Source organism: Syngnathoides biaculeatus, chromosome 1 (genome assembly GCF_019802595.1).
Source record: "Syngnathoides biaculeatus isolate LvHL_M chromosome 1, ASM1980259v1, whole genome shotgun sequence".
Lineage (NCBI taxonomy): Eukaryota > Metazoa > Chordata > Actinopteri > Syngnathiformes > Syngnathidae > Syngnathoides > Syngnathoides biaculeatus.
Genome location: NC_084640.1, coordinates 874,479 through 895,724, shown reverse-complemented (window position 1 = coordinate 895,724; position 21,246 = coordinate 874,479). Strand labels below are relative to the sequence as shown.

Sequence of the window (21,246 nt, the reverse complement as noted above, 5' to 3'; positions counted from 1 at the left end):
GGCCGAAAGATGCCTGAAGAATGGAGGAAAAGTGTGCTAGTACCCATTTTCAAGAACAAAGGGGATGTTCAGAGCTATGGAAACTATAGAGGAATAAAGAGGATGAGCCACACAATGAAGTTATGGGAAAGAGTAGTGGAGGCCAGACCCGGGACAGAAGTTAGTATCTGCGCGCAACAGTACGGTTTCATACCGAGAGAGTACCACAGATGCATTATTTGCCTTGAGGATGCTTGTGGAAAAGTACAGAGAAGGTCAGAAGGAGCTCCATTGTATCTTTGTAGACCTACAGAAAGCCTATGACAGAGTACCAAGAGAGGAACTGTTGTATTGCATGCGCAAGTCCGGAGAAATACATTAGAATAGTACAGGACATGTATGAGGGCAGCAGAACGGGCGGTGAGGTGTGTCAGAAGAATTTAAGGTGGAGGTGGGACTGCATCAGGGATCTGCTCTGAGCACCTTCCTGTCTGTGTTAGTAATGGATAGGCTGACAGATGAAGTTAGATTGGAATCTCCTTGGACGTTGGTATTAGCAGATGATATTGTGATCTGCAATGAAGCAGGGAGCAGGTGGAGGAAAATTTAGAAAGATGGAGACACGCACTGGAAAGGAGAGGAATGAAGATTATCTGAAGTAAAACAGAATGTATGTGCTTGAATGAGAGGGGCGGAGGGGGAAGAGTGAAGCTCCAGGGAAAAGAGATAATGAGGATGGATGACTTCAAATACTTGGGGTCAAGAATACAGAGCAATGATGAGTGTGGTAAGGAAGTGAAGAAACGGGTTCAAGCGGAGTGGAACATTTGGCGGAAGGTGTCTGGTGTTCTATGCGACAGAAGAGTAGACAGAGGAACTGTGGTACTGCATGTGCAAGTTTGGTGTAGCAGAGAAATATGTTAGAATAGTTCAGCACAGGCAAGAGAATAGCAGTGAGATGTGCCATTGGTGTGTCAGAAGAATTTAAGGTGGAGGTGGAACTGCATCAGAGATCCGCACTGAGCCCCTTCCTGTTTGCGGTAGTAATGGCTAGGTTGACAGATGAGGTTAGATTGGAATCCCCTTGGACTATGATGTTCGCAGATGATATTGTGATCTGCAGTGAAAGCAGGGAGAAGGCGGAGGAACAATTAGAAAGATGGAGCCACGGACTGGAAAGGAGCGGAATGAAGATTAGCCGAAGAAAAACAGAATATATGTGCATGAATGTGAGGAGCTGAGGATGAGTAAAGCTCCAGGGTGGAACAGGCGGAAGGTGTCTGGTGATCTATGCGACAGAAGAGTCTCCGCTAGGATGAAGGGCAAAGATTAGAAAATAGTGGTGAGGCCGACCATGATGTACAGATTAGAGACGGTGGCACTGAAGAAACAACAGGAAGCAAAACATGAGGTAGCAGAAATGAAGATGCTCTGGTTCTCGCTTGGAGTGAACAGGTTGGATAGGATTAGAAATGAACTCATTCGAGGGACAGCCAATGTTGGATGTTTTGGAAACAAGGTTAGAGAGAGCAGACTTAGATGGTCTGGACATGTTCAGAGACGAGAGAGTGAGTATATTGGTTGGAAGGTGCTGAGGATGGAGCTGCCAGGCAAATTAGCGAGAGGAAGACCAACAAAAAGGTTGATGGATGCTGTGAGGGAGGACATGAGGACAGTGGGTGTTAAAGAAGAAGATGCACGAGATAGGCTTAGATGGAAAAAGATGACACGCTGTGGCGACCCCTAACGGGACAAACGAAAAGAAGAAGAAGGTCAAAATTGACACAAGGACTTTGTAGAGTGTGAATGGAAAGTTCTGCCTTACACCAGCTTGGATTGGCTCAACACTGGCACTGCCACTATAAACTATTTAAAATAGATCAGGAGTGGGCGAACTCAACAGCCCAATATTTAAAATAATGTATTTTTTAAGAAAATATGAGAAGTCTTTATTTTTATTGTTCAGTAATTTAGTAAAACAAATGTTTCTTCGAGCCTTTTCAATTCATATGTAAGATGGCTCATTGATAAAATTTGATGATGAACAATGCATCATTTATGTAATTAAGTAAATAAATGAAAACAATAATTACATTTTTGCTCACCAATTTTAGGGAAGGTAGTGATTTACGTGATTATCTGTGTTTTTGTACATCGCTCACAGGAAATAAATCTGTTGTCCCACTGTGAGCAATTAGTCTGTTTTCTGCCATTATATCTTGTACTGCTTGACAGTGTGCAACTCAATGCAAGATTAATCCCTAACATTTCTCTAATATCCTTCATAACAGTGTAAGATTAGGTCACTAAATGATAGGGTGGAGACCATAACCACATCATTCATTCATCTGCATATACTCATGGTAATAAAATAGGTATTAACGGTGTACCTGTACATGGGCTTTTACACAATAGACAGTCAACCTTTATTGTGTTAGTTCTTGTCCGTGCTTTTAGCTATCTATGTCCAATTTCCCAGCCACTTATCCTCACAAGAGTCATGGGATTGCTGGAGCCTATCCCAACTAGCAACAGGCGATGGGTGGATTACACCATTAAAGGTCAAATGTCATCCCTATAAACATTCTAAAATAGATATTGTAATGAAAAATACATATAACATTATTCATTACAATTTCTATACAAAAAATAAATATGAGCGGAGAGCGCGTCATCCATGCGCAATGTTGTGGAATAACATTCAATGACATCAAAGTGGTCATCATATTGGCTGCATTCCCCGTCTGTGACGTCACCCAGGCATTCGCCATTGAAAACACGCGGTGGACCCTACTATGGGAAACAAACACGCCCCTTCTGACACGGAAGCTCTTTTTGAAAAGGAGAATGCCACACAACCGAGTAAAGTTACCGGGGCAATATTACCCTCTTGTTTTGCGCCATATTCAGATTATATACGATCACAGCCAAACCACCTCCCCGTCCGATCTACTTCCGCGGTGGAGATTAGCCATCGCGGCTCATCGCAGCCGGCCGGTGTGGCTCATTTTCTGCGCCAAGGTGGCTTATCACTGAGCCAAGCCGGGCTGCTTTAGGGCGTTGTTCATAGCCACCGCAGTACGCGATGAACAACACCATCGAGCCGGGGCGCTTAACTGCGTTGTCGTTGCACGCAGCTGAGTGAGGCATTGTCGGTAGCGTTCTAGCACGATGCGCAGCCTTCGCTGGCGACGCGACGCAGCTGCCTTCTCTAGCGAAGCGACTCAGCAGCCTTCGCCGGCGAGCCCGACGCCATCCAACCTGCACATCGACATATTTAGCATGCCTGTTATACGTACGCGGATCCTTTGTTACGTTATGAGAGACCGATTACGTGGTCTGCCCCAAACTATTATTTTGTTTTAGTAGCTGTATACACACCTACCTGTCATTTGGAACCCATGAAGCTGTCGTCCTCTGCATCCGTGCAATCCATTTTTCACAACGAACTGGGTCTCTTGCAAACTTATGAAGGGTAAATCCATCCTCCCGAGTGTTCAAGCCATGTCGAGCAATGCAACGAGTTGGTATTTTGGCTTACACAAAGGAACAACGAGCTACCTTCCCGGAGGTAAAACTAATCGAAACAAACGAGTCTGTCATGATCCTGCCGCTTCAGCACCAGCTGTGCAGGTGCCCACGCGGCTGCGCTAATTGGGAGGCACACACCTGCGCCTCATGCAGGCTGATCATCCCCTGTATATATAGGACCCGGTGTCGACTGGTCCTCCGCCAGTTCATTGAGCACTCTCGTATTCCTGATTGAACCTGTGTGTACTGACCTTCGTCCGTTCTCCGACCAACCCCGTAAGCCTGACTCCTTTGAGACTTCTGCCTGCGTTGATTGTTTCCCCGTGTACCGACTCCTGCCTGTCCGCTCATCTGTTCTCATCGCTCGACGTCCCAACTACCGCTGCTGCACCGGACTGCCTGCTCGATCCCCGACCTCTGAATACAATAAACGAGTCTCTTCTTGAACTACCTTGCGTCTTCCGAGTTCCTGCATTTGGGTCCTACTCTCGTTTCCGATGGGACGTGACAGAGTCCACTTGAGGGTGGTTCCGCTGTGTACATCACTTCCTGCTTCTTCTCGAAAACAAATCCCTCGAGAGGATTTTCATAGTGGGAGTTACAAAAAGCTGTATACGTCATGTTTTGTGGTGAAAAAACGCATGGGTCCATGTCAGCTGCCGTTTTTTCATTAATAACATACTAAAAATTATGCATTTCATGACAGGGCTCTTTAACTGGTCACCAGTCAGTCACAGGGCATTATCGACACCATCACAGAGCAGGAATCAATCCCAGGCTGCCCACAGCAAAGTGAGGCTTGTGTACGACTACAGCATCAGTGAACCTTGCTTACAGCTACTTGAAACACATATCAAGTGATGTGCGATGCACTCGTATTAATATTAATGATAGGAAAACATCAGAGGTGAAAAGCACTGACCAGCCCACTCTAATATAAATTGGTCTTTTGAATATCAGATGACTCCCGTCTTGCTCTTAAATGAGCTGATCATAAAACCCAATCTTGATATGATAGATCTTTTGGGAGATTTGGTTTAAACCAAATGCATATTTTAGTTGAAATTAAGTTTTTCCCCCAAACTTTGAACTCACATGTTGCATGTTCTTCTTAAAAAAAAAAAAAGGTGGTGGCGTCCCCCTTGTCTCTGAATCTAATCTTATTTTAAATTATGCAAATAATCTAAATGTGATCCTAACCACCACTGCCGATTTACCTAGCACTTACCTACCACTCTCCTAACAATTTTTTTACTCAAAAAAATTCTTCGCTTAGAAATTAGATGAAATGCACTCTACTCAAACCCATTGAAAGCCTTTCATTAGTGAGACTAATATGGGCAATAACGCCCAATCAACACAGAAACATTGTGTACCTGCAAAATAATTTTAGCATTTTGACATTTTGCTCACACGGAACTCACATTTTGTGGGCCCAAAAACGATCATTTTTTAAACTAGGTCCCGAAGTGGATGGATGTAAGAAACTCTTAACATTCCCGTTACTGTTAAAAGCATTATAGCACCACTTCAGGCCTGGAATATAAAACACAGTGTTTCAGCATCTTTGTGTGAACTGTGACTGTTCAGTGGTGTTTTTCCATTCTGGTATAGTTAATTGACTCTTGCTGGGATTTAATGAAAGTAGTTTGAAAAGTGGGCTTTGGCTCTATAGTTTAGAGCAGGGGTGCTCAATGCATCGAGCGCGAGGTAGTCTTGGTCGATTGCGGAAGGGCCTGCCAAAAATAAAATATAAAAAAAACGTCATCCAATGTTTCGTCTAAACTGCACTCTCACTCTCTTCGTAGATATCCTGCGTTGCGCGCAAAAAAAAAAAAAATCCAATGTAAATTGAAAGTTTAACATCCAGCTATTCAGATTGTAGCATTTTGCAATGTGATTCAATGAGTGAGGGATGACTGGTTGTTACATCCAATGGCACAATTCACATATGTACTTTAAAAAAAAATGAAAAGAAGCCACGAGTTTTTCTTAGGCAGCACACGGAACTTTCTCGAACAACAATCGCTACTCCGCCGCACTCTCTTTTTCCTAGTTTACCTTACACTCGCCCACCCCCCTTCTTAAAGACGTGCACTCATAATTACAAATGTTACAGTACTTACGCAGCCCATCAATGTGTTTTATAATGACAGTGTCCACCGCCGCTGCTTTAGTTAGCAACACAGTCTGGGTAACAGAGCAAAGATGAGCTAAACGTGGTGCTTATGTTTACTTTCGATATTAATGGAGAAAGTTAAAAAAGAAATGCTGTTGTTTTAAGATGCAATGACTGTCGGAGTTTGTGAATCATCAAAAAAAAGTGGTTAAATTGGATGATATTTTTGCTTTTCTGAGTGGGAAAGGTCTGGTCTGAAGCCAAAGTAGAACGTGTAGGATGAGATGGTGTGTAACTTTAAAATTCCACCTTCACACAGCCTGATCCAGGATGAAAGCACACACAAAAAGCGAAACACAAAAACCTAATTATGTATTTAAATATAGGAGGCAACATAACATGAACCTTAAAACGGTTTGGGAGCATCATCGTCATCACCCCACATCCCCCGACCCACCCCTGTCGCTGTCGGTAGCTTGCGAGAGGCTGGTTGCTTGAAAAGAACATCTTGGGGTAAAAAAAGTCTGGGCACCCCTGGTTTAGAAAAAATTATGGCTATTAAATGTGCTCTCATATGCCTAACATGCAAAAATTAGCGTCTAAAAGAATCAAAGATGTTGTGACTACAAAGAGTAGTTGGGTGCTATGCTGAGTCCATAACCAGTAAATATGTTGTAGAACCGCAGGGTGAGAACTAAAACAAAGTTACTAGAGCCACCGGCTATTAGGCCACAATGTTTATTCAGTAGTGTTGTTTCAACTTATAGGTACAATACTGTCAGCTTTTTGTAAGACTTAAAAATGAAAAAAAAATGTTACCATTACAGTCATCCATGCACACTGAATCCCAGTCGAGCTATTTCGACTCCTTCCTCATGCTCACTGTGAGCATGACCTTATCCCAATGGTAGGCACTTTGAAGGTTTAAAACATTTGTGAATATACATTATATATACTGTATTTATATATCTTTCAATATACTAATAAGCTATCGGGAGGTCAGGCCTCTCTAATTAAGAGAAAGAAAAAAACAAACAAAAAAAGGGACGTGGAAAACAAAAATCAGAAATAGCCACAAAGGAGAGTCAGTTTGGGAACAGGAATAAAAGTGAGTCTTTGGGTTTGTCAACTTAGTTCAATACCTTACTTCCTGTATGACAAAGAAGGACACCGAAGGGACAGCAAATATGTATGCTCACAGAATGAGCAGTCATGGGAGGGATGTTAAAAATTTGAATAAATGAAACGGTGTACTTTATATCATTGTGCACGGAAAAACAGAAACATCAAACCTGAATATACCCAGTTGAACATATTTAGCTTCTGATTAAGTTGAGTACTGTAAAATTTGTGAAAAACATTCCACTTGTGTCTCTTCCACAAAAAATATATTTAAAGTTCAGGAATTACATGCTAGGTGTGTCTGTTTGTTTCAGTGTTATGTGCGATGCATGTGGCCTGGTGTTTCTGTCCAGTGAGGCTTTTCACTGAGCAGGTCTTTGGGCCCAAAAGCGTCAAGATGGGTACAAAGCAGGAAGTGGGGCAGGTCATTGATGGCTAAACTGGCCGTGCTCCAGACTGACTAGAAAGAAGGTGGGCGGGATGGTAAACAGAGAGGAAAAGAGGCCAGGGAAGGGGAGAAGGATGCTAGTTTGGTGAGGGTGCAGTCAGTTATACATTGAGGAAGGTGGTTGTAGGCCGAAATAATAATAATAATAGACTAAAAAAATGGTGTGCAATTTGAAAGACAAAGCCTTTTTCTTTTTTAGAACCCTGACACACCGTTCCTCCATGTTATACTAATTCCTGGTTATGGTAATAAAATGTCCAAAAAAAAAGAAAATGCGGAGAATAACAAAATAACAAGACGTGATGTAATGCTCACCTTTGTTCAAAAATAGGTTTAGAGCAAAAAAATAAAAATAAAATAAACATTGCAACCTGAAGGGAGAAAATTTACATTGACTATTAACAACGTTAATGTGAAGACAAAAGCGCTTCATCAAAACTACAAAGGCATTTTTCAACATCAGAGAAAAGATAAATTAATGTAATACAACTTTAGAGATCAACATCAGACATGCTAAGACAAAATAAAAAAGAAATAAAGTAGAATTGATACATTATAATTATATTCAATTATTTCCACTTTGAATTTTTTTTCTTTACAAATAACATACTGCTACAGTTAAAAGTAGTCAGTGACTAAACACAAGCTCCTTAGACAGAAGACAAATGCAGTTTATTTTCTCACCTTTACAGATCCTGTTTGTGTTATTTTTTTAACCTTTTCATCAAACACACTGACAGTTGCCATAAAACGATGAAAGCTTGTATTTTTTTCAAACAAAAGAAGGGAAAAAGATCTTAACAATATGTTATGCAAAAGCTTTCCATTATGCTATTTTTCTTTAAATCAATATTGTAACTTATTGTTGTTTCTCGTGTTGGCGGTTGCCATGGGCGGCAGCTCAGGCAGCCTCTTGTGATTTGTTGATCCCGTGACAGGTGGGAGTGACTTTTATGCATAAAACTCCTTGGTTGGGGCCTTCTGATAGGCTGCCCCGGAAGGTTTCCTCTCACCCAGGTCATAGCTGCCCTCGTCCTTCTTCCTCATGCGGTAGACCAGGAGTAGGATGAGGAAGATGGCGAATAGGAATCCAATCACCCCGCCAGCAATAACAGCTGAGAAACACAGAAAGAGGAGGACAGTGAGGAAGAAGATCCTCTTTTACTGAGATTTAAGTGCAGTGTTTGGCTCCATTTCGTAAACATCCTTTTCTACAGACTAGCCTCAATTGGATTAATTTATAAACCCGTTATTACCTCTCTAAATCCACTGAGTTCATCCAGCTCAAATGGAGTACTTTGACTTGCAGGTAACACATACAGTATATCAAATACATTTCCCCGATTGAAATGCATTGAAATCCCGTTATTTCGTTACAGCCCCCAAGACACCACACATTTTGTCTCTGTCAGTTTCAATAATGAAAACTATAACGTTATTCTTAAATATGAATATGAAAACATATAAAGTCTGATTAAGATGAAAGTCACACACGGTCGTATTCATGTATTGACGTGTGCTTTTTTTAGTTTGTGGTCTTGTGAGTGACATCAGGAACTCCAACTCTGGCTCTATTCCACCATTTACCAATCAATAGGTTCAGCATGAGTATCTTCTCCATGCTTATTGTAAATTAATCTGCCTCAGTGTGTCTGAGTGTTGCGCTTTTCAATAAATGGCTGAAAGTGCATGGCTGAATGTCACTGACTGTTTCACCCCCAACTTCACTCAAAAAAAAAATACCTGAGACTAATAACAACAAGCAGAAAAAAGAAAAAAAATCAACCAGATGATAGCTTGCAACTCAAAAATCTTGTAGATTGGCCACTTTTAAATCAAGGTACCATTGTCGTCTTTTTAGCATGACAACAGCATATCCCAACACTGGATGATGCTCAGTGTAACTGTTAAATTGAGTTTTCTCTAACCTTCCCTTCGAACATAATCTTTGTTTTTCTTCATCTCTCCTAAGTTTGATGGGGTTTATATGCATTTAATGTGGTTATGGGGAAAAATAGTTTTCACAGAAATTGTGAGGTTGGGAATGTTGTTAAGAGTCAGTCAAAGGACACATTGTGATAACAACTTTGGTGTCACCGCAAACATTCTCCCAGCCTCTATTTAGAAATTCCACTTTTCCACTTTGACCATGAATGCCCACTAATGATCCTTGCTGACGGCAATTTGCTGATTTCACTCCTTCCAATTATGCTGGTTAATGTCCTCTGCATCATCAGCTGTGGCTCTCTCATAGGGTGTCGATCTGCCCCCCTGCTACCTTGGTTTCCACATGTTGACTGGGCACCCAGCCCACTGGGTAAAGAACTTGGCAAGTGGTCAGTTGCTAAACTTGGAGAGGAAGTTAAAAAGAAAAAAATAGATGGATGGCATTCAAAATGCCATCAATAAAATGCAGCTGTGATCGTTGCCCATAACATCCACCTGCCAATACCATAACAACACCGCCACCATGGGCCACTGGATACAAAACGTTGACATCAGCAAACCGCTCACCCACACGATGCCACACACAGTCTGCCATCTGCCCTGAACAGTGAAAACCGGGGATTCATTCATGAAGACAACACTTTTCCAACATTCTAGACGCCATAAATGTGACAGTTCCCCCAATAAAGTCGGTTAAGATGAAGAACTGCCGTCAGATTGAGACCCTGATGAGGATGAAGAACATGAAATTGAGCTTCCACGATATAGTTTCAGTTTGTGCAGAAATTATTCAGTTATGCAAACTGATTGTTGCAGCAACTGTTTGGGTGGCTGGTCTCAAATGATCTTGGAGGTGAACATGCTGGAAGATGGAGTCTTGGGCTGGTGTGATTAAATATGGTTTGGGGTTATGAGGCCGGCTGGATGGACTGGTAAATTGTCTGAAATTGCCTGTAAAAAGTTTTACATGGAGTCCAGTTCACGAACCATGGCAGCAAAAACAAAAGTGTTGCATTTATATTTTTGGCTGTGTGTTTTTACAAAAATCATGCTGGAGTAATAATATAGCCAATAGTAATAGTAATTTGAAATAACAGAAGCATAAAGTCAAGGGGAAGATGAGTGGAGATGACCATGTATATTATCCATCCATCCATTTTCTTAGCTGCTTATCCTCACAAGGGTCGCAGGGAGTGCTGGAACCTATCCCAGCTGTCAATGGGCAGGAGGTGAGATACACCCTGAACTGGTTGCCAGCCAACCGCAGGGCACATCGAGACAAACAGTCACACTCACAATCACACCTAGGGGCACTTAGTGTCCAATTAATGTTGGATGTTTTGGGGATGTGGGAGGAAACCAGAATGCCCAGAGAAAACCCACACAGGCATGGGGAGAACATGCAAACTCCACACAGGTGGGACTGGGATTGAACCCGGGACCTCAGAACTGTTAGGTGGACAGTGTCCAGCTGAGTCCACCGTAATGTCCCATGTATTATATATATATATATATATATATATATATATATATATATTATATATATATATATATATATATATATATATATATAGATAGATAGATAGATGGATAATGTTTAATATACTGTATAATTACCATTCCTAAACAGCACAGGTGATAAAATCTAAATAAAATATGCCTATCAACGGAAACATGATGCAAGGAGAGCTGTCAGCGGGCAGCTGAGCGGATCAACACTTGGCAGAGATAACAAAGTGAAAGTGAGGTGCCAATCAAATATTTGACTCAGACATGCATAGAGGGAGACAGATGGGATCAGGTGGAGTATGGTAGGCATGTTCTCAAACAAGGCTGAAGACGCTTTAAACAACCACTCCAAAGTGAACTCTACAAGGTCCCAAAGAGGAAGACAGATAGAGTTTATTAAAAGTCTTTATTTTGAGAAGCAGATCAGGTGCGAGACTTAAAGGAGAACATTACGGAGATTCCTGGGATTTAGCGGGCTACCAGAAATACGCCGACAACTCACAAGAAATGGAGAAAATCGCAACTCCAAGGACGATGAATTACTTAAAAAGGGAAATATCATCATTGAGAGGCTTAAAATACACAGTACATGTTATCTTACATTTATATCTTTACATTCTATTTTTTATGTAAATCAATTCCATTCATTTTCTTGACAATAGAAGACCTGACACCAGGCACACACAAGAACTGAACTCTACAAGTGGAAACTGAAAATACCTAACAAAATTGGTCAAACAGCACTTCTAAAATCGACTAATTTTCTTCAGTATGTTTTGCAATGTAAAATACTACCTCCAAAAATTTCCCCAGTGTAAACTACATCAGTATTATCAATACACAGTATGCAGAGTACTACCTTTTCACACAATGTTTGACATTTGTTGCTATTAAAAGCGACATACCTGCCAACACCTCTGTCCTTTGGAAAAGGTTCTCGGTGCGGACCTCGATGGGCTCTTGAGCAGAGCCCGGGGCACTGGTTGTGCTAGTCATCTGGTTCCTCTGCATGTCCTCTGTAACAGGTACTGGTGCCTAGATTTGGAAAAGATATGCAATGGAAAAGGATAGATGGGAGAAAGACAAGACATATCGGGGTCAATATACAGTCTTGTGGTTTGTTGGCAAAATCCCAGAAGCTATAAAAGGACGGGAGTCTGTTATCAAGTGCCATATTTGAGTTTTAAAATGGACAGAGGGGCCGGGTCATTTGTAAATTACATAAAAAAGATACAAAATGATAAATTGTTTCTATGGAGAACAAGCACACTCCACACAAGAAGGCGTGACCGAAGGTTTAAATCCCAAATGTCAGAACTGTGACGCAAATGTGCTACCCATGTCACTTTGCTTCCCTTCGTTTAAATTATATCTATTTGTCCTTCCAATCTGAGAATTACTATGACCTTTTCCCTTTAGTCAATATCTCATCCTAAATGGCATGACAATGATTAGAACACATAAATTCCTGGATACAATCGTGGCTGATCGATATGCTTGCTAGTAGACAAGAGTTTACTTCAAGGGAAGCAGGCCTGGAATAACCTACATACTGCAGGGTAGCTAAGAATTTATCTGGGCTTGATCCAAGATGCCTGCGTAGATTAGCACAATCTACTGAAGTTGTCGAAAGGAACCGTTGCATCTGGAAGGATTCCAGGGTGGAAGTAGGGTTATCCTGTGATTTTGTGTCAGTGAGACAGCAGGTAGGTCTTTTGTGAAGCCTTGGCAACTAATCCTAAACAGATGTAGGATCCTCCTACGTGGTGTATTAAGGGACATACGTAAGTGAGATGCAGGATGGTTCCAGGGGACATGACGTCCAAGAGAACTGCGATCCTAAATCCTACGTCATTAGCACTGATGCAAATCTTTCTCCTGGGCCTATCCTGATAATTGTCTTTTTATTACTATTATTTTTTTAATAGAGATTTGTTAACATGATGGGAGTACTAAATACAAAATATATAATACCTAGCTCAGGAAGGTTGGAAATAAAAACAGGTTAATGTGTTTTTGTGATCCTGGTACATCATTTTAATGAGCAGTAAGAGATCAGAGCTTTTTAATAAGTAAAATATGTGAGTGTTACAAAATAGAAATACAGTTTCCAAAAGCTCGTGCATATATAATTTGAATTTCTCTCACAATTTCATACATAGGCAATTGAATTATATTCTACTTTACAATGCACTGATTGACAGCAAAGATTAATTCTGAAAAGCATCTATGTGTGGGTGGGTGAATGTTTTAATATTACCATGACAACTGCTTGCTAAGGGGGATTGGTGCAATTGTGTTGTGCTGTGATGATATTTTATCGTATATGCCCTCTGATTCTCAAATTGATTTAAATGACTAAACAAAATGACCACTGACTTAGGTATCATCACATCACGGTTTTTTATGTAATAAGATGTTTTCCTTGCTTATAAACCTGTAAAATTGAAAGAGAATGCCATTCACTTGTGTTATACTGACCTCTGTTCTGAATGGTTTCTTCGGTGTGCTGTCACTGGCCTTTTCCCTGACCGTTGCTGTCTCCACCTTGGGGGTGAAAACTTTGGTGGAGTCCTTGGTGGGTTGTACAGCTTTGGGTGCAATATACACCATACTAACTGTCACTGTTTCTTCAGCCACCTCTTCGCTAGCACCTGTGGGGAGGGTTACAAAAACAATTATGTAAAACACAAACATTACATTTGTCTTACTGGTACGTTCTTACCAGAGCCAGACCCCGAGTTAAAGTCATCGTCATCTTCTGGGTAATAACCTCCTGAACCTGTGTCATCCAGGTATAAGTCATCAGACTGGGAGGAAGTCTTTGCTGCCTCTGCTATCTGCAAAAAAAACCAAAACACTATTATGAATGTTATAAATCATTTTTAATGTTGCAATTGATGATTCCATAAATTGTAAAAAGTGAAGACCTTCATTTCTTACTCAAATTCATACACTGGGTTAAAAAACAAACGGGAAAAAAAACTACAGCACACCGGGTACTGTTATAATCTTGAAATCGGAACTGTTTTGTGACTAGTATGGAATACACACTGGTAACTGCCTGATTGCAAACCCAAGTAATCTCCCTAATCCACTATCTTGACAACAGCCCTGTTGGGTTGGAATGTTTGCATTATGGCTTAATGGGCAAAGGGGAGTGAAAAGGCTGAAACTCAGCACAGCTCATTTGTTTTAAAAGGTCCTCCCTGCCATATGTTTGAATCAAGGTTCAACGAGATTCTTCCATTTTCCTTACCGCCTAGCCTCACTCAGCTCGTATGGGGAGCTGGAACCTATACCCACCTAATTCTGAGTAAGAGGCAAGGTACACTCTGAACTAGTTGCTAGCCAATCAATTCAACAAATTTAACAAGAAAATGAATAACTACAGATTGGCTGGCAACCAGTTCAGGGCGTACCCCGCCTCCTGCGTGGAGATAGCGAGGATAGCCTCGAGCGCTCCTGTGACCCTTGTGAGGATGAGAGGCTCAGACAATGGATGCATGGATGCATAATTGCACTGCAGAGGAAAGAAATATACATAATGTATTCCTTATATGCTCTATGTTGCAAATAATATTGGATTCTTTAAAATACTTTTTCAATGTGTGTGTTGCTTTGGGTGGATATGACTGGAATGGTTATAATATCCATTGCAACATCTATTAAAGTCTGATTGGCTAATCTGTATTTAGCTGTATCGGCCTTTCTCTATACTGATTGTTCAGAGTGAGAACAACAACAAAAAACAGCAAGAACTAAAGAAAGACCACACACAACAATGCATCATCCCCGTGTCTTTCTGTGGGGGATCTGTTTGGTACAGTTGCAGGTGAGTTCTAAGGATGTTGTGCTCATAAACCTCAGGCTGAAAGATGTTGGATAAGAGGAAACAATCAATTGGTCTGACAGAAAGACCAATGAGGGGTATTCTTTTGTTTGGTGCGAATAATAGAAAGAAAACCAACGAAATGGGTAATAGGAAATCAGGCCACACTAATGCCTGTTTGAGACCCTGCAGTGTGTGGACAAACGTAATTTGACAATGTGTAAAAAAAAAAAAAAAACTTGTAAATTTATCAGACTGTTTGACAAGACTGTTAGACAACCAAATTCCCTAAACTGATTACCAAAATGAAAATCCAAGACTACAATGTGTTTGTGTTTATCCAAAAGACACAAAAAAGGGTCTTTTCTCTCGGGCACCTCCTGTGTATTTTTGCTTTCTAATTGATAAGCATTCACGTGTGTATACACAGTGGTGCTTTTAAGTAATTGTGCATACGTGTATTTGTGAAGAGTCATGAAAGAGAAGCTGTGGCATTCTCCATGACAAAGAAGGTGGGAGTCTGCGTCGCTCAGGGCTAATGGTGGAAGACACACGAAGATTGAAACGGAACAATGACATTCCTCCTCAGTCAAGTGACTTGTGAAGCAAAGACCTTTCATTGGTCAGTCGCCTGATCAAAGAGAGAATTTGTTCAAAGCAACTTTATCTTAAACTTTCTTGCCTTGGATTCCTTCTAATACAACCCCCATCCCATTACTCCCGCCACTGTGGCCGCCTGGCAAAACCATTCACTGCTCAGTGCACTCCACAGGTCAAAATGCATTGGTAATAATATGAACACAATGGCACAAAACAAGGCAGTAGCAGTTCACATGGCGACAAAGGATGCTAATGAGATAGAGGCCACACACCCACATGCCCGAGTAAAAGTCTTTTTACAAATTTATGCAAGTATTTCATTAATTCGTTGATTTTACATAGACTGAGAGGGAGTGCAATTGAGCATGTTAACATGACACCACATTGGCATTCGAGTCTCCAAGGGTGTGACTAATACATGCAGTCCTTGTTACAATGGCTATAAGAAGAACACTATTCTAATAGGAGTATAAGGAGGTTTCAGTCAATTCCTTCTTTTAACCTCAAATTATTTGCTATTCTTGATGATAATCCCACACATTTTGCCAATTGGAGAAGCGTTTTCACACTTTTTAAAATCTGTGAGATTTTAAGTCAGCATTGGATATTAGATATCAGTTACTTCCTTTTTCATCTGTTCTTAAAATATGTTTTGATCATGACAAGCTGTTGCTGCTTTTTGGAATATTTTGGCTGACTCAATTATGTCAAACATGTTCCATTTGGGTAATATATTGATTGAACAGGTTTGGAGGGATTCAGACTTGAGTTTGGTCAGTGAAAAATGAAATCAAAAAAACAATGTTTTTTCATTATTTAACAAGGGTATACATTATTTTTTCACACAGGGCCAGATACTTTTTTATAATAAAATCACCATTAAAGAAACATTTTTTCTTCACTTGGGTTGTCTTTGTATGATATTTACATGTTTGAAAATCTAACAATGTGAGAAGGGCAGCACCCACAGAGGAGGGCCATTACTTTTTTCACACATCAGTACATGATGATGATGATGATGATAATGAAGATAAACAAATCATGACTCTTTAATCACATTACCTTCATTAAGTGTGTATACCCAATAAATATCTATATCCATCTAATATCCATTCAATAAAGTATACCATTAATTTGAATTATATCATATACTGTACCATGAAGTTGAGTCTAAACAAATATCACCCACAACACACACTGGAGACTGAAGTGAGCTCTTTCCGTCGGCATTGAATAGTCACTCGTAGAGCTCTAGGTGGACACATTAAGCTATAAATGTCTATCATTTAGAGAGAAGAGGGCTCAAAGCAAAGGAACGAGGAGGCAAAGATGCTCTTGAGTAAAGCTCATTGTGCAGTGAAGCGAATACACAAAGGAGCACATTTTCAAAAGCTTTAAGTCAAGGCTCTTTTGTAATAAATGTCCACAGGGAAAAAAAAGCTCCTTCACACAAAAACATACTGTAATACCTTCTTACTTTAACATTTTACTTCTTTCCTCTATCGATGTGTGCAGTGCTTTTTTTTGGAAAAACCTGTACCTTTAACTCAAACTGGACTCTGATAACGTTATGCAACCTAATCTGAAAGAATACTCATTTAACAAGTCTTCTTTTCCTTTCGGCTTGTCCCGTTAGGGGTCGCCACAGCGTGTCATCTTTTGCCATCTTAGCCTATCTCCTGCATCTTCCTCTCTAACCCCAACTGCCCTCATGTCTTCCCTCACCACATCCATAAACCTTCTCTTTGGTCTACTCATTTAACAAGTAAAAACTACTAAAACAACAGTATGTACAAAGCACTTAGAAAGCTCTGGTATGTGATGTCCGGACTTAGATCCTTCATGAATTATAGGTTTCTCATTGGTGAAAAAAACAACTGCTCCATATCACTGTGCTTGTTTGACCTGTAAACCAGGGAAGAGCTGTAGACCAAAATTGAAAAAAAGAAAGATGACAGATAAGAGGCATACTCGGAGGCATCAAGGGAGGTGAATAGAGTGAGGGGGTGGACAAATGAGGGATGAGAAAGCGGTGAAAGAAGTGTGTGTGGGGGGGTAACCCATTGCTGCTGACAGTACTATGGCCTAGAGGTAGATTTGTGAAAAGCAATACAAAATCCCCATGTTCATGCCAAATATATGTCATTACAATTCAAATGTGTCAGGGTAATATTTATACATCTCTCTACATTCTATAGAAGCGATATAGAGGGGAAACACTGAAGAAAAGAGGAGTCTTCAACTGTGCCTGCAGGGCTGTGGACTCTCGAATGTTGACGAACTGCTTTTACCGACAGCACAAATATTAACTCAACTCCCAGGAAGGTCAAAGGAAATAGCGATCCACAAAAGAAGGCACACATCCACACCAACATCTGCATCTCCGTGAAGGCACCCATGGGATGCATTTATATGCCAATACAGTCACTCATTCACACACGCCCTCATCCGGCTCTCACATCTCAAAGGCCTGAGATGAATTCACAGACTCATCAAAAACATCGACTTCAGAGGGAAGAAAAAAAGTGGAAAACAAGACAACGGAATTCTGATCCTCCTCCAGCCATCTGTAGCTCTCAATGACTTATCAATTCTTTCTTTGAGTCTGCCTCGTAACTGCTAGAGTCGAAGACAGGACCACCGAGGGTTGTGTGACTGTTTTAAAAACAAAGAACCGAACCATATTTAAGGAATGCAACCTCGGATGAATCCTGCACTTCCTCGGCAATCATAATTACGAGAAGAAAGTGTAATCCATCGCTATATCATTGTTTACTTTTTGTAATTTCAGTCCATCTCTTATTTTTCATTGTGCAGTAAAGTACAGTCCAGTAAATGTTTCTAGCTAATTAAATATGACCTACCACCGATAGAATGAATTGCAGTTGGACTAGCTTTAGGGAATTGTGAGAGTGTAAAGCTGTAGTTGAACTTTCAATCGGTTTATTAAACAAAAGGTAATAAAATATAGTCTTCAAAAGTGCATTCCTAATACACCTATGGGTCACTATACTATTGCCAGGAAATAGCCGGCCAATATTATGTCCTCATTGGTTTTCTTCCACGCCATTTAAGAGTAGACCTGCCTTTTGAAGGTAGACACACATTCACAGTCACACACTGGTAGGTGATGACCACCTCCGTTCATCATTAGCCTTTTTAAATGCAACCGATTGCAAGCTTTTCTTCTAAATGAACAGTGAAAGCAAAGGAAAAAGTAACCTCATCAGTCACTTTCAGAATCTTCGTGAAAGACTAATGAAAATTCCAAGTAATACAGGTATTGTAAACTAGCCTCCTTGTGGCTGGGAAACTGACAAAGAATGCAATCATCCTGACTATCAAAGTGAAGGTGGCAGATTGACCTCTTAGTTTTCAACATATTCTTCCCGGCCAGCAGATGGACAATAATGGCCATACAGACTGGCAGGCGGCAACTCCGCTCCATGCATCACGATGCTGCCAACAAAACTTAGCTCTCAAGTCTAGTTCCTCTGACAACTCTCCTCACAACTTGTACTTTATCGCTGTGGAACAGACCAAACACTCAATTATTGAAGAAAACGAGACTCAAGAGACGTCTTATTCACCTGTAGGACGCACTCTAAAGCAATGTGCAATGGTTATTACAGGAAGTAATCATTCTGCAAGACAATTGGATTGATGGAATATCACCACAAGTGATTAACTAGGCAATAAAGTATTTATCATGAAATTCATTGTTTGGATGTCGAGATTTTAGATCATGCCCTGCGATTGGCTGGAAACCGGTTCAGGGTGTACCCTGCCTTTTGCCTGATAACAGCTGGGATAGGCTCCAGCACTCCCACCACCCTCGTGAGGATAAGCAGCTCAGAAAAGGGATGGATGGATGGATTATTACAGCTATCTTTTGGGGGGAAAAGACATCTCTGGAAGTTGTACATAATTATTTAGTATGTGGTGAAGACTGCAGACAAGAGTGGAAGATGTGAGTAGTAAGTAATGTTCTGATGAATATACACTAAACCCTTGTTGGTATTTATACACATTCTAAAGCTGAATGAACCTCCCCATATTCTTCTTAATATTCCGCCACACCAATAAACCCTACCATACTCTTACGTACACTTTCTGTACTCTTAAAACAATCTTTTAAACCCTTAAACATACGGCAATGTATGTACATAGTGTATAGTTCTACTGTACACTATGTACATTTGATTCCTTTTTAATTTTTAATGATTTCAATTTTTTTTTTTTTTAAGGGACTCTGAAATTTTACTACTTCCCAAAACAGTTTGTGTGCACATATGGGTGTAAGTGTGTCTGGCATTGTGTTCTTTGAACCCACTCAAAGTTTTATAGCCCTCCTGGGGATCATAATAAGGAACTAATAGATAGTCTTTGAGCTGCAGGCCCAGGAGAGTGGGAGTTCCTGAAGGAAGTCGACATAAATCAAACTCTCGCTGAGCCCCGAGGTATGGCGCCGCTCCAACACTGTTTGACTGCATGTGTGTGTACGCGTACACACTTGTTTTCGTGCGTGAGGGAGACCTCGGGATTGCGACAGAAATAAACAACTGTCTCAGGATGACATTTTTGGTTTATATGGCTTGAGCTGTGACCTCTTTTCTCGGACAACCTTTCACTTTTATCTCCGTAACAAGTTCAGCATTTAGAGAAGTGTTACACTAACACAGACACACACACACACTCTTACACACAAATCTCCCTACTCCTGGTGGATTAGATCACATTGCTTTTGTAGTTGAATGTCCCCAGCACCACCACCGCCTGCCAAGCAGCATATTTGGCGCACTGGAGGGCGAGGAAGCGATATGTACATGCATTCTCATGCGTAAAAAACAAACACACTAGCCACAACACGTTTGAGATCAGAGCGGCAGTATGTTAGTGTTAACTGATGATTTATTTATTTGTACCGAAAAGAGGAGCAAAGTATATACTGTACATTGCAGGTCCCACTTATACAAACTGTAGACTTTATTTGTTATTAATGTGAGTAATGTGTGAATTAAGACTATGAGAGAACCAAATGCCAATATTCACTATTAAATTACACATTACTAAAGGGGAAATAGGGTTGCTTTGCATGAACAGTGTATCCAATAGGTCATGTAATCTGTATCCTATTTTGACAATGTGATGTTAAATCCTTTCTCATTTAATAGTGTTTGGAGAAGATTTTTATCGACAATTCCGAATTTTCAGGGGCGCTGCCATTTTCGCGAGTCACATGACCAACGTGTGCGAATGTGACGTGTACCGTGCCGCAACAAAGGTTCGATTACATGAGACACCATATATGCCCAGCGCCGTTTTCTCGTATTTATTCTCATCTGATGATAGTCCCTGTTAGCCCTGGATGCCGAAGCTAGGCTAAAGGCCTCCGTCGCCATCGGCGCTCGGCTAAGGGCCTCCGCCACCGCGGAAGGCGGGCCGCGAGCCGAGCTTCGATGTCCCGGGAGCCCGTTAGCCGAACTTCGGTGGCAGCGGAGGCCTTTAAGCCTAGCTTCGGCGTCCGGGGCTAACGGCCTCCGCCACCTGGAAGCTCGGCTCGCGGCCCACCGCTGGAGCTCACTCGTCAGACTCCACATCATTCCCGTCCGAAGAATCATCCGCGGCTGCCAGCACGGAGCTCTAGGGGCCTTTGTTTATGCACTTATGTCCCGTGCGTAGGCCTCTGAGTAGTCAGTCACTGTGTCATTCCGCCCAAAGAACCATCCGAATATTCAACATTTACAGTCACAGGTTCAAATCTGTATGGAAGTATTCCTCCGTCTTCCCGATCAACCAATACTGCTATTTCTTCATCAGGTGAGGATACTGAAAATCCGAGAAATCTGTGCTGGGCATAAATGGTGTCCCATGTAATCGAACCTTTGTTGCGTCATGGTACACGTCACGACCGCGCACGTAGGTCTTGTGACTCGCGAAAATGGCAGCGCTCCTTAAAATTCGTAATTGTTGGTAAAATCTTCTCAAAACACTATTAAATGAGAATTTAACATCACATTGTCAAAGTAGAGTACACTGTTAACGCAAAGCACTGTATTTCCCCTTAACTATGGATGTTAGACACCACTTTTTTTTCCAGATTAATACCAGTATGAGTATTAATTCTTGTTCTTACCAATACCCAATAGCAATTTACTT

At 41.0% G+C, this 21,246-nt stretch overlaps 1 protein-coding gene across 1 annotated transcript in view; it reads right to left on the bottom strand.

The window, feature by feature from the left end:
* Nucleotides 1-6,357: 6,357 nt before the first annotated feature.
* sdc2 (syndecan 2) overlaps nt 6,358-21,246 on the bottom strand; it is a 37,420-nt gene continuing 22,531 nt past the window's right edge. The window contains exons 2-5 of the mRNA XM_061815613.1: nt 13,381-13,495; nt 13,137-13,309; nt 11,561-11,690; nt 6,358-8,314 (exon numbers count right to left, since the gene is read on the bottom strand). Of these exons, the coding sequence (XP_061671597.1) occupies nt 8,151-8,314; nt 11,561-11,690; nt 13,137-13,309; nt 13,381-13,495 (582 nt within the window). The 3' untranslated portion in view covers nt 6,358-8,150. The remainder of the gene's footprint in view (nt 8,315-11,560; nt 11,691-13,136; nt 13,310-13,380; nt 13,496-21,246) is intronic.